The sequence below is a fragment of the Hyla sarda genome, chromosome 7 (genome assembly GCF_029499605.1).
Source record: "Hyla sarda isolate aHylSar1 chromosome 7, aHylSar1.hap1, whole genome shotgun sequence".
Lineage (NCBI taxonomy): Eukaryota > Metazoa > Chordata > Amphibia > Anura > Hylidae > Hyla > Hyla sarda.
Window position 1 is genome coordinate 108,072,875 of NC_079195.1, and position 12,535 is coordinate 108,085,409.

The 12,535-nt window shown below is 38.9% G+C and overlaps 1 protein-coding gene across 6 annotated transcripts in view; it reads left to right on the forward strand.

The window, feature by feature from the left end:
- TLL2 (tolloid like 2) overlaps positions 1 to 12,535 on the forward strand; it is a 274,253-nt gene that overhangs the window by 127,779 nt on the left and 133,939 nt on the right. For all 6 annotated transcript variants that reach the window (XM_056530355.1, XM_056530356.1, XM_056530361.1 and 3 more), the window contains exon 2: positions 4,759 to 4,869. In XM_056530355.1, the coding sequence (XP_056386330.1) occupies positions 4,759 to 4,869 (111 nt within the window). The remainder of the gene's footprint in view (positions 1 to 4,758; positions 4,870 to 12,535) is intronic.

Consider the following 12,535-nt stretch of genomic DNA (forward strand, 5'->3'; position numbering starts at 1 on the left):
TCTTATCCTCTTCGCCATTAACCATTTACTTAACCAGAAAAAGTAAAGAAAGAGGGCCAAACATAACCACCATAAAAAAAAAAAAATCAGCATATCTATGCATTCGATGTAAATTCTGCCCTGAAATAAGTCCTTTAGATAGAGATTTCACAAGCAGGCGGATCATTGATCCTATCCTTCCGTTGACCTAATATTGGGAAACATTCTAGCCAGTTCGGTATGTCTATAGGCCCTATGTTTAAAAAGAGTATAATTCCGGCAAATCCTCATGTTTATTCAAGATAAATATTTCTGTTCTTTTTTTCACTATCAGATGAAATGGATGACCCAAATGATAAGTAGCTCCTGAATCCTTAATTTTTATCAGTAATTGATGCATAAGGCGTCTCATTTGCAACATACGGCTTGAAAAATCGGCAAAAACACGGATTTGCGCTCCTTCAAATTCTATTGAGTCCATTTGTCTTGCGCCTCTCATAATCATCTCTTTATCCCTGTAGTAATGTAATCTGCATATTACATCTCTGTCTCTGTGGATTACGTTTATCCCATGATGCCACTCTATGTACTCTATCAAAAAAGTGGCTTCTAGAGGGCGCCCAGATATCTTATTGAGTAATTCCATTACACGTCTCTGAAGATCATCTTGCTTTTGTAACTCTGGGAGACCTTTCAGTCTGATATTATTTCTCCTCCCTCTATTTTCCTGATCATCTAGGCATAGTGAGAAATATTGCATTTGTTCCGATATTTTAGTGGTTTTTGCTTCTAATGTAGTTACTCACATCTATCTCCGTGTTCATCTTCTCTGTTGCGGTTATACGAGTCGCTAATTCTTGAATGTCCGCTCTTATCTCTGCAACAGCTTTCTGCTGTGTTTGTTCGATATGTTTTACTGCGCTATCTAAGTAATTTTTTGAAGGTAATGCTTGAATAAGTGAACGTAGTAATAAAAATTCTGGATTTGTCACACTTTCACTTTCTCTCCCAGTATATGTGTTTTTTTAAATTCAATTTCTTCCCTTCTCCTCTCCTCCTTTGGCCTTATTGAGATGTCTGGTTGCCAGTTTTTTATTCCATGTATTTCTACTTTCCCCTTAAAGATATCCTCTGGGTTCTTTCTTGGGCTTTGCACAGCCTTTTTGCTAGCCCCCTGTGGAGCTGCAGTGTCTAGCTCAGGTAGTGCAAGACAGTCAATAGTATTAGATAAGGGTTCATTACCTTTATCTCGTTTTCCCTTGTCCTTATTGCTGTCAACATCCCCTGGGTTCTTCAGCAGGTTTATTGCCTTTTAGTTCTCCATCCTGGCCTTCAGCGCTCTGTTGCTCAGCTGCCATTGCACCCTCTTGAACACTCTGTGTCTGCACGAGGAAACGATCCAGGCCAGTAGATTTAGGAGTCTTGCGAGGGTTCATGCTGCCAGCTTCAATGTCAGCTGATCGGTCAGCTTACCTAGCTAGTCCGGCTGGTCCTCTGTGTCGGGCCGCTTCCAGGATCCTGAAACGCTGTGATGTGCGGTGCGAAAGACTCACAGCTGAGCGCCGGCGAGCTGTCATCACCCACCCCGCTCCACTAGATCCAGTCTAAGGTATAGAGGATAATTATCGGATGCTTATCAGATAGTTATCAGTAGTTGGTCGCTTGAAGAGGTGGGGGGAGGGGGGGACAGGCTCCGATGAGACCTGTTCAGGGGATGTTACTATGTCCAGTAACTGGCTACCAACCCAGCACTTAAGGGGAATCAAAGGGAATCCGGAGAAGGCAGCAATCGGCTGGGAGGAATATTTGCAAGCTGACCTGGGACCCAGCTGATGAGCTCAACGGTGTAACCTCACACCGCCATAGCTAAACCACGCCCCTTGGATCTCGGGATCACTATTTTGACAACTTTGACAGGCTTCCTGCTTCTTAGCTGGAAGAAGTAATTGTGTGGGAGGAGACTGAATCCACCGGATATTATTATATGAGCAACAATGTATTATATAAGCAGGAGAAGGAGGAGGGAGAAGCTAGAAGTACTGGAGCAGTAAGGCAAAATCTCTCCTCCGTGTGCTGACTGGGCGTATAAGCGACTCGAATGACCTAATATAGCAGATTAAACCTTTAAAAGTACTATATTTTAGACTAAAAATGATTTCCTAACTTACAGTCCTCTTCCCTTATGGATCCACTTCTGATTTTGGCTCAAACCTGCAGTGGCCGATCTCCAAAAACTGCCAGAAAAAAAACCAAGTGGAAACTTAGCCTAATACTGAAAGAAATAGTTGGATTTTTCTGTTAATATGTATATGACAAAAAGTCTAATCTCTGCTACTTTTATTGCATTGTTCGCAGGTTTCTGTAGGTTCTCTTTAAGCCTCTTTTATATTATATGTAAGAGATCCTTTCTTCATGTCATTTGTAGGGGGCCTAGTGTCTGTAAAATTTTCAGACTCAACCATAGTCTAGATGGGTCAAACTGACTTCAACAGATGACTGTCAGGTGAATCTTCTAACCTCTAGTGGTCACAAAGTAACGGGTCTAAGTTTTTTTTTTAGTTTTCATATATCCATATAAGGTAAAAAAAAAAATTCTTGCATATAATATTTTGTTTACCTTAGGCTCTATTCACATTCTTTTGAGGGCTTATGTTTGGGTTTTTCCAAGGGTTTCCTGGTCTATCAAACTGATCCTAATAGTGTGTCTTTTTGGCCTCCTTTGTGAGCCAGTGTATGTCCGATTATTCTTTTATTAGCAGGGCTTCCATGTAATGCTACAAGATAATGTAATGTATTTAGAAAGTTTCTCATCATGCATATTGTATAGGTCTTCCTTGTGCTGCCAAAACAACTCTGACCCGTTGAGGCAGTTGTCCTATGGTATCTGGCACCAGGACATTAGCAACTGATACTTTAAATCCTGTAAGCTGCAAAGTATGGTCTCTATAGATCGAACTTGCACATGCTTGATTGGATTGGGGAATTTGGAGCCCAAGTCAACACATTGAGCTCTTTGTCATGTCCCTCAAATCATTTTTGAACAGTGTTTGCAGTCTCGCAAGCTGCATTTTTCTGCTGAAGGAGGCAATTAGATATAAGTTAATAATTGTTGGGTAGGTGGTACATGTCAGAAAAACATCCTACATGAATGCAAGCACCCAGGGTTTCCCCAGAGAACATTGGTCACATACATACCCAGCTGTTTACATAATGTACAAAAAAAGGGATTAAACTTTAACCTTCTAGCAATTGGTGCTGCGGTACCTCTTCAATGGGATCAGAGCAGATGGGCATACCTTTGCTCACCATGCACATAACCGAGCCTTAGCTTGCTTGCAACTCCTTTTTTAAATTTTTTTTTTTTTTTTTAATAATGGTTCACAGGTTTTTCTTGTAGCACTTTTGATAGATAGTAACCACTGCCCATGAACTTCAACCCCCCCCCTTTACAAGTCACTTTCATCATTTGGTCCTCAGAGTCTTGTGCTATAGTATCTATTCTTTGGGATTAGACCAGATGGACTAGCCATTACTGCATATATATATATATATATTATATATATTATATAATATATATAATATATAATATATATATATATATATTATATATATTATATAATATATATAATATATAATATATATATATATATATATATATATAATATATCATTGATCCTCCGGTGCTCATGACCCGCTCTCCAGTTCATGGAATTTTTTTTCTTGGATCACTTTTTAAGGTAAAAACCATTACATACCAGGAACACTCCACTATACCTGCTGTTTAGGAAATGGTTTTACCCGGTTGTTAAAGTCACTCTGATGCTTACTTGATCACGTTTCCTGCTTCCAATTACTCACATTTAGCGGTCTTCAATTAAAATTGTCATGTGTAATCTTGTCAAGTGGATTTAGAACAGCCGAGGTTCCTAACCTGGTCCCCATGCATGCCACTATCCTCCAAATGGGTTTGTCACTGGATTTCGGTAGGTATGTAGAGTTGGAGCCTTGAACACAGATGTGAATATAGCCAAAGTCTTATATAAAATTGAAATTCCAATGTAACCAGTGGAAATCAAACAAAAAAGGGCAGAACTTCAATATTCGGGTGAAAATTTTGTGATATTTTTACCCATTACATGTGTATTCATCTCCGTTTACTGAAGCCATTCTCAAACTTCAATGAACTGAATTGAGCTCCCTTTATTTATGGAGAACTGCCTTGAATTTTTTGAGGACATCTAGTTGTCCTGAGGAGGGCACTGACCGTTTTAAAATTTATACGGCTCTGCTTTAATTTTGGTTTTCTTTACAGCACTAGATGTAGCAGGTGTCAAATGGGGTTTATCTGCAAATTAGACTTTTTCAAATGTACCCATAGGCTTCACCAGACCTTCAGGGGGTTCTTTATCACACAAAAAATTTAAAAAAAGTACTCTTTTGCTATAGCATCTTGAATAATCCCATGTTTTGCTGCACTTGCATTGTATTTGTTTTATTTTGTTTTGTGTAAATGTTAATGCCTTACTGTATCCCAATCCTGCTATAAAATTAAACAGTATTCTGGTTGTATTTTTTTCTGCATGTTTAATTGGATATTTCTTGTTTTATACTTGAATTAAAGATACTTGAATGTCTTCAATTTACATATCCTGTATCTAAGTTATGCAGAGAGGAATGCAGCATGTGTTTTAGTGTGATATTTTAGCTTTATTGCATTAGTGGAATGTTCTCCAACATGTAAGTAAGATAATTATCATTATTTTGTCATGGTCTCCGCAGCTGCTTTCTGGGGTGATATTGCTTTGGATGAAGAAGACTTGAAATGGTTTCAAGTAAACAGATCTACTCATTCAGGAGAACCAAGAAATAACCAGACAGGGCTTACTGCAGGTTAGTGGTCATAAAAATCTGTTTATTTTCAGTTCATTGATTTAATGGCTTTGCATAATAATGCTCATCTGTTCAGTGCAACAACATAACTTATATGCTTCTTTTAAAGGAGACTTGTCAGCAGATTTATACTGTCCTAACTATGAGCGGCATGAAATTCCAACACACTCGCTCATTCCAATAAAATGGGAAAATGTTTCCACTGGGTGGATCCCCTCCGGTTTCTCCATGCCCCGCTCATCTTCTCTTCGTATGCATAAATAAGGAGAGAATTCGGGTACAAAACAGACATGGTGCACATCTACAATCTTGTATAATGATCTGATTGCTTCTCAGCATAATTTCAAAAACTAACAGGTTGTTGGTATACATTTTTCATCAAAAAGTACAAGACCCCTCGCCACGTCAAGGCCACCTATTTAGAGTGGGTCCCTAACGTCCCTAGCATAAAATGGCATAGCACCGGGCGGCGACCACCACCGCCGCGACACCAGTGCCCACGGGGGGGGGGGAAAACGACCACGGCAGCAACGGACGCCGCACAGCACCACACCAGTGCGAACAAGGTGTAATAGCACACTTACCAAGCTCTCCCAGTCAGACTGGGAGGCTGCTAGGAAAGAAATGGCCCTTGTGTAGCTAACTACTACTTATATAGGGTTGGGCTGAGGGGGTGGGGAAGAGTGCAGACACGTTCAAACATGGACTTGTACTTTTTGATCAAAAATGTATACTAACAACCTGTTAGTTTTTGATATTATGCTGAGAAGCAATCAGATCATTATACAAGATTGTAGATGTGCACCATGTCTGTTTTCTACCCGAATTCATAAATAAGGAGAGACTTGTGAATTAAACTGGGCAGGGTGAAGCCACAGGGGAGAAAACTATGGTGACAATCACTTCATATATGGATGAGACTTCTCGAATCCTTGCTACCGCCGTTGTCCCTGGGCTGTAGGGTAGCGCAACCCCTCTCCAACACAAATGTAAAAAACGATGTCCGGCAGCAAGTAAAAATCGACTTTATTGAAGTATAACAATAAAAGTACAGGCAGAGCGTAGCAGCCTACACGTTTTGGACAAGTATGTCCTTAGTCATGGCATAAAAAAAGCAATAACACGTTCCTTCTTATGTATCCCATTATTCAGTCACATGGTATTGCTGACAGACAAAAATTGTGGAATCCCAGATCGGGACAACTTTAGTTCTTCCTTAAAAGTCCTTTTGTATCCAGACAATATACCTGAGACGTTATTCTGCACCACATAATAGTTCCATATAGACTAGCTCATAGGGGGGTTAACTATATGTGCACATAGGATGGGTAAGGCTGTAACATATAAATGGATATATGCATGCAGGTATAGATAAAACTATTCTAATATTTAGTTCCAGTAGTTACATTTAAAAAAAAATACTTTTTACTATTGTTAATTATATTTATGAAATGTATTCGTATAAACTAGAAGAACATTATTCACTAGGGCATACATAAATGAATACAGATACTGTACATAGTACTGTACAAAATCTGGGGGATAGATATATTAATAAATCAGAATTAAATCCTGCCTTAAACTCAAGCCTTTTGGCTCCCTGGTGTCCAATAAAAACATCCAGAAAGATTCTCTATTCAAGAAAAGCCTTCTGGTGTCACACTTTTTTTTTTTTTTTTTTTTTTTACTTTTTCTATGCCCATAACCTGCAATGTAACAACATTACCTGCATGCACATCCCTAAAATGTTTTGACAATGCAGAAATATAAAGGGATCTAGGATTTTTTGTATCTGACATATGCCTGCAAATTGCACTTGCAAATTCTAGTTTTTTTCTGGATGTTTCTTTGGACACCAGGGAGCCAAAAGGCTTGAATTTAAGGCAGGATTGAATTCTGATGTATTAATATATCTATCCCCCAGATTTTGTAAAGTACTATGTACAGTATTCATTTATGTATGCACTAGTGAATCATGTTCTTCTAGTTAATGTGAATACATTTCATAAATATAATAAACAATAGTAAAAAGTATAAAAAAATAAAATAACTACTGGAACTAAATATTAGAATAGTTTTATCTGTACCTGCATGCATATATCAATTTATATCTTACAGCCTTACCCATTTTATGTGCACATATAGATAATCCCCTATGAGCTAATCTAAATGGAACTATTATGTGGTGCAGAATAGTGATGAGCGGATTAGGCCATATGCAAATATTTGGACGAATATTCGTCCTCTATTCGCGAATTTCGCATATTTGTTCCCTTTTTTTTTCTCGATGCGAAATTCGTAATAAAATTCGCAAAAATGCACATGCGCGATTATATCTTTCAACTAACTACTTTCCTATTGGTTGCTAGGGATGTTGCTAACCTCTGACAACTGTATTTGCATCCTTCTCATTGGCTCACGGGCTAAAAGAAGAAAGGGATCAGTGTCCCCTGGAAGTGAAACTATTTGTATAATTTTGCATAAAATTCGCCTTCGCATATTCGCCTTCTATGGACCACAAGCAGGGCGGCTGATCACTTTTTATTTACACAGTGCACCTCATTGTGATGTATACTGTGGGGGAAAAAAACAAACAAAATAAAAACTAATATTCGTCATAGCAGAATAACATCTTGGGTATATTGTCTGGATACAATAGGATTTTCCAGGAAGTACTAAAGTTGTCCCAATCCAGGATTCCATGTCACATTTTTTAGCTTTTTTCTGTCAGCAATACCATGTGACTGGATGATGGGATATATAAGAAGGAACGTGTTATTCCTTTTTTATGCCATGACTAAGGACATGCTTGTCCGAAACGTGTAGGCTGCTACGCTCTGCCTGTACTTTTATTGTTATGCTTCAATAAAGTGGACTATTACTTGCTGCTTGGTGCCGGATATCGTGTTCTAAGAAAACTATGTTGGAGATTTATTGTGAAGTACACTAAAGTATTGTGTGCCAAAATTATTGAGGAAAATTGACACACATTTTGGTTGTCTCCGTGCCAGAAAAGGAATAGTCTTGTGCCATAATTTACACAAATTTCTGGGGTAAATTATGAAAATTCTGAGGGTCAGCAGTAGGCGCTGCCCTCTTCCACCTAACCTGACCCACTAAAAGATCTGCTCCTTTTTTTTTTTGTAAGTTTTATAAAGTCATAAGATTTTGCACAAAAGTTTTTGCACAAAAATTTACAACCTTTATAAGACTGAAAACTGGCATGAATGTGTTAATAAACTCTCCCATGAATTCTTTGCGATGTCACAGGGTTTCAACTCAAACTTTACTTTATCGTAATATGCAAGTCTGTTGGTAGTTCATGCTGCCTGTGGTTATGGCAGCATTAATCTGCTGACTGACTTTTTTTTCTTTTTTTAAAGGGGTCCAAAACAGAATGACCTGACTGGGCTCTTTTTATTCCAGCAGTTTCTATCCTATTGTTTGTATCTAGCACCATTATATTGAAGCATCAGCTGCTACATTACAGAGATACATTTGTGGTGTCGGAAAGGGTCATGTGTAATTAACCTTATCGTGACGCCAGGGCGTGGTTGACCCATACACCACCCGAGGTAGGCCAGCTTCACCTGTACCAGGCACGGGGCAAATAATCACTCTGATGCAAGGTTATGGTTAACTGGTTGCATAACTGAGGTTGGAAAGATGGTACAATATGTTACAGCTCAGATTAGTGTGAAGGAGTTGCAGGGTGAACTTAGGGAAGCTTATTGGCTTGCTGGGACTTATAGTTGATTGTGCTGTATATGACTGATTCAGCCCATGCTATACTATAGAGACTTGGACCTAACTAATTTGCTGGAATTGACTTGTATAATATACCCAAGACTGTAGGCTTACCGCAAGGCTTTGACTTTCACCTCGGTAGTAGGGTTAACTGGTAGTAGATGCGTGGTTTCTGGACTAGGCCTCAGGCCTCCTTTCAGATCCATCTCACAGACTTCACTCCTCACCAAACTGTACCTCAGCAAGAGAAAGAACTGAACCCTCACCTCACTATATATGGGAGGAATTTAGAGAGATCCCATTGGCCGGACAAGTCACATGTTCAAAACTGCATACTCCCCTTAACAACCAGATATTTAAGGCAACAAGTACATAGATATAACAAATACATTAACCCTTATATGACAGTACATTATTTAGTGCATTATAGAGAGTTCTGAGGAGAGTGGACTCATGGACAGCAGCATTTGCTACACAGGATGGGCAGGAATACAGAAGAACACGGGATTCTGTACTGGGTCACCACAGATTCTTTCCTAAAACATTGCTTCTGGTAAAATTAGCTTTGTAAAATGGTGGAACTATAGTGACTCATTACACTTTTGGTACATTTTTACTTTTGCTCCCCAGTCAGTCTTAACACTTAAAACCACCGGCCTAATATTCTCCTGGTACCGGCTCCACAAAACCTCTAAGGCTAGGTTCACACTACGGAATCTCTGGGCAGAGATGGCGATGCATTTCTGGGTGGTTCTTTTGGGAGATCTGCTCAGAAATGCATTGACATCTATGGGGACGGCAATGCAGTCCGCGCGGTCCTAGTGCCGCCGGCTTGATCTCCGTCAGAAATTCTGCTCAGAGATTCCAGTGTAAACCCAGCCTAAAGGTGTCAAGTTGTATTTGGCACTGAGATGTTACCAACAGATCCTTAGGTTGCGAGGTGGTGCCTTCATGGATAAAACCTCTTTTTATGTTTTTGTAAGCACATCTACAATTGGATTGAGATCAAAGGAGTTTTGAGACCAAATAAATCCCTTGAGCTCTTTTTCTTCAACCATTCCTGAACAATTTTTCATTGTGGCATATGTGGTATATTATCCTTGTCGACGGCTTTTAGGGAACACTGTTTCCATTAAAGTTGGTATCTTGTCGTCTGGGGGCAACTACCCACCACTTTTGTGAAAATATGACTGTTTGGTCGCTCTTTAAAAAATGTTTAAGTGAATGTGATGTGACCAAAAAGCAGCATTTTAGGACTTTTTTTTTAATGTTTACGCTGTGCATCATAAGGGATCATTAACATTATATTTTGATCGGACATTTACACACACGGCGATGCCAAATATGTTTGCTTTTTTTTTTTAAGTAAAATGGGGGAAAAGGGGTGATTAAAATTTTATATTGGTGGAGGGGATTTTTCTAATTATTTTTTTTTTAACTCATTATATCACCATAGGGGACTATCTATAGCAATCAGTAGATTGCTAATACTGTTCAGTGCTATGCATAGGCATTAAAATATCCGCACTGCCGCAGATGCCGTGATCTGTATTGATCACTGCATCTGAGGAGTAAATGGCGGACACCAGCGTGATCGCTAATGTCTGCCATCACCGGCTGGTCCCCTGCTGCCATGCATGATGCATGCACTGCTCCTGTGCTGGGGGTCATGTACAGAACGTAAATGTACGTCCTGTTGAACGAAGTACCAGCACATCAGAAAGTACATTTACATCCATTGTCCTTAAGAGGTTAATAAAAAATCTAATTCCCCTTATTTTCCCATTTTCCCATTTTTTTAATTTTTTTTTACATATTTCGTATTGCCACGTGCATAAATTTGCTAACTATTAAAATATAATAACAAAAATAGAGAAAAAGAAACACAGCCACACATCCACAATTTGCATTTTGATCTACTTACTTCTCAGCATAAATTCAAACACTAACAGGTTGTTAGTATACATTTTGATCAAAAAGTAAAAGACCACCCGCCAGGTCAAAGCCATCTATTTAGAGTGGGTCCCTAACCTGTTTGAATTTATGCTGAGAAGCAAATAGATCAAAATACAAATTGTGGATGTGCGGCTGTGTTTTTTTTCTCTATTTTCGTATTAAAATATAATGTTTATGATCCCACACGGTAAACAGCATAAATGTAAAAAAAAAAAATTGCCAAACACCAAAACCATACTGATTTTTAATTACATCTTATATCCGAAAAAAGTGAGTAAAAAGTTATCAAAGTCCTGCCAAACAAAGATGTACCAATAAAAACTACAGATCGCTGCGCAAAAAAAAATGAGCCTTAAAGGGATATTCCAGCTTTAAACATTTTATCCCCCATCCAAAGGATAGGGGATAAAATGTCTCATTGCGGGGGGCCGGCCACAGGGACCCCCCGCGATCTCCCTGCAGCATCCGCATTATGTGCGGAGCTGCGTCTCCAGGCTCAGTAACAGGAACGCCCCCTCCCATAGACCTAAATTAAGCTGGCGTGATGTCATGAGGGGGGCGTGGCGTTACATCACGTCTCCAGTCCCTAAAACTTCCGGTTTCCGAGCCTGGAGATGCAGCTCCGCACATAATGCGGGTGCTGCAGGGAGATCGCGGGGAGTCCCAGTGGCAGGCCCCCAGTGATCTGACATCTTATCCCCTATCCTTTTGGATAGGGGATAAAATGTCTAAAGCCGTAATACCCCTTTAATACATTCCTGTAAACGGAAAAATAAAAAAAGCTATAGGGGTCAGAAAAGGTCAATTTTATGTATAACAATTTGGTTAAAAAAATTAAAAAGCATAATAGAAAAACAATACTAATTGGGTTTTGTTTTAATAACATTGACCTACACAATAAAGATGAAGTAGAATTTTTACTATAAATTGCACTGCGTAAAATCCAGACCTCCCAAAAGTTGCAAAATTGCAGTTTTCTTTTAAATTTCCGCCAACAAATATTTTTTTGTTTTGGGACACATTTTATGGTACAATGAAAGAAGTCAATACAAATTATAATTGGTCACGCAAAAAACAAGCCCTCATATGGGTCTGTAAAATCGGGTGTTCACATTCAAATGCTTGGTAATTGTTTTGTAACAGCAAGAATTGGATATAAAACCAAGAACAGCTCATAAATAGAACTGTTAAATTCTAGTAACCGAAAGCATCTCCTTCACAAGGTATAGAACCTTTATAGAAGGGTATGTTCACACAGGATTATTTCTTTTCAAACTCACAGCAGATACGCCCGTGTGAACGCAACCTAAATGCAACTTTTCTGTGCAGTGCTAGTGCAGATGCAGGAAAGCTTTACCCAATGCATGGAGTGTTTATTCAGAGCTGAGAGCCATGCTTCATGTGGTACTCCATATTGGCTAGGAGAAGAGGGTTCTAACCTTGGACTTTTTAAATGCACGAACATGGCATTTTACAAGAGCTCGTCTAAACAATTGAACCCTTTTTATACTGTCCGTCATCTTCAATCCAAAAAAACAAAGTGTTAAATACTAAATGAAATGACTACTTTTATCGAGGTTTAAAAGAGGAAAAGGAGGATTAGATAATGAAAAGCTGCTTTTTAAATTTGTTGTTCTGTGGGTGTAAAAAGAATGTGTTTTGATGGACTGAATCCAGCAATAGTAGGCATTCTGTCAGCCAGGAATGTGAACAGCTACCAGCATTAGCAAGCATGCACTTACAGAATGCAAAGATTTGAGGATGTTTTTATTCCAAATAACAATTTGTTAGCAAGCTTTTCCAAAACAAAAACAAAAAAGTACTGGAGGCATTGCATCGCCTACACAATCTGATTCAGGGAGTTGAGGCACTCGTATATGTTTTTATGCATATTGTTGAAAAGTAGGTGGGACATGCACTCACTTTACAGGCAGTGCATGGTGTATTTTCATTTTAGTTTTAT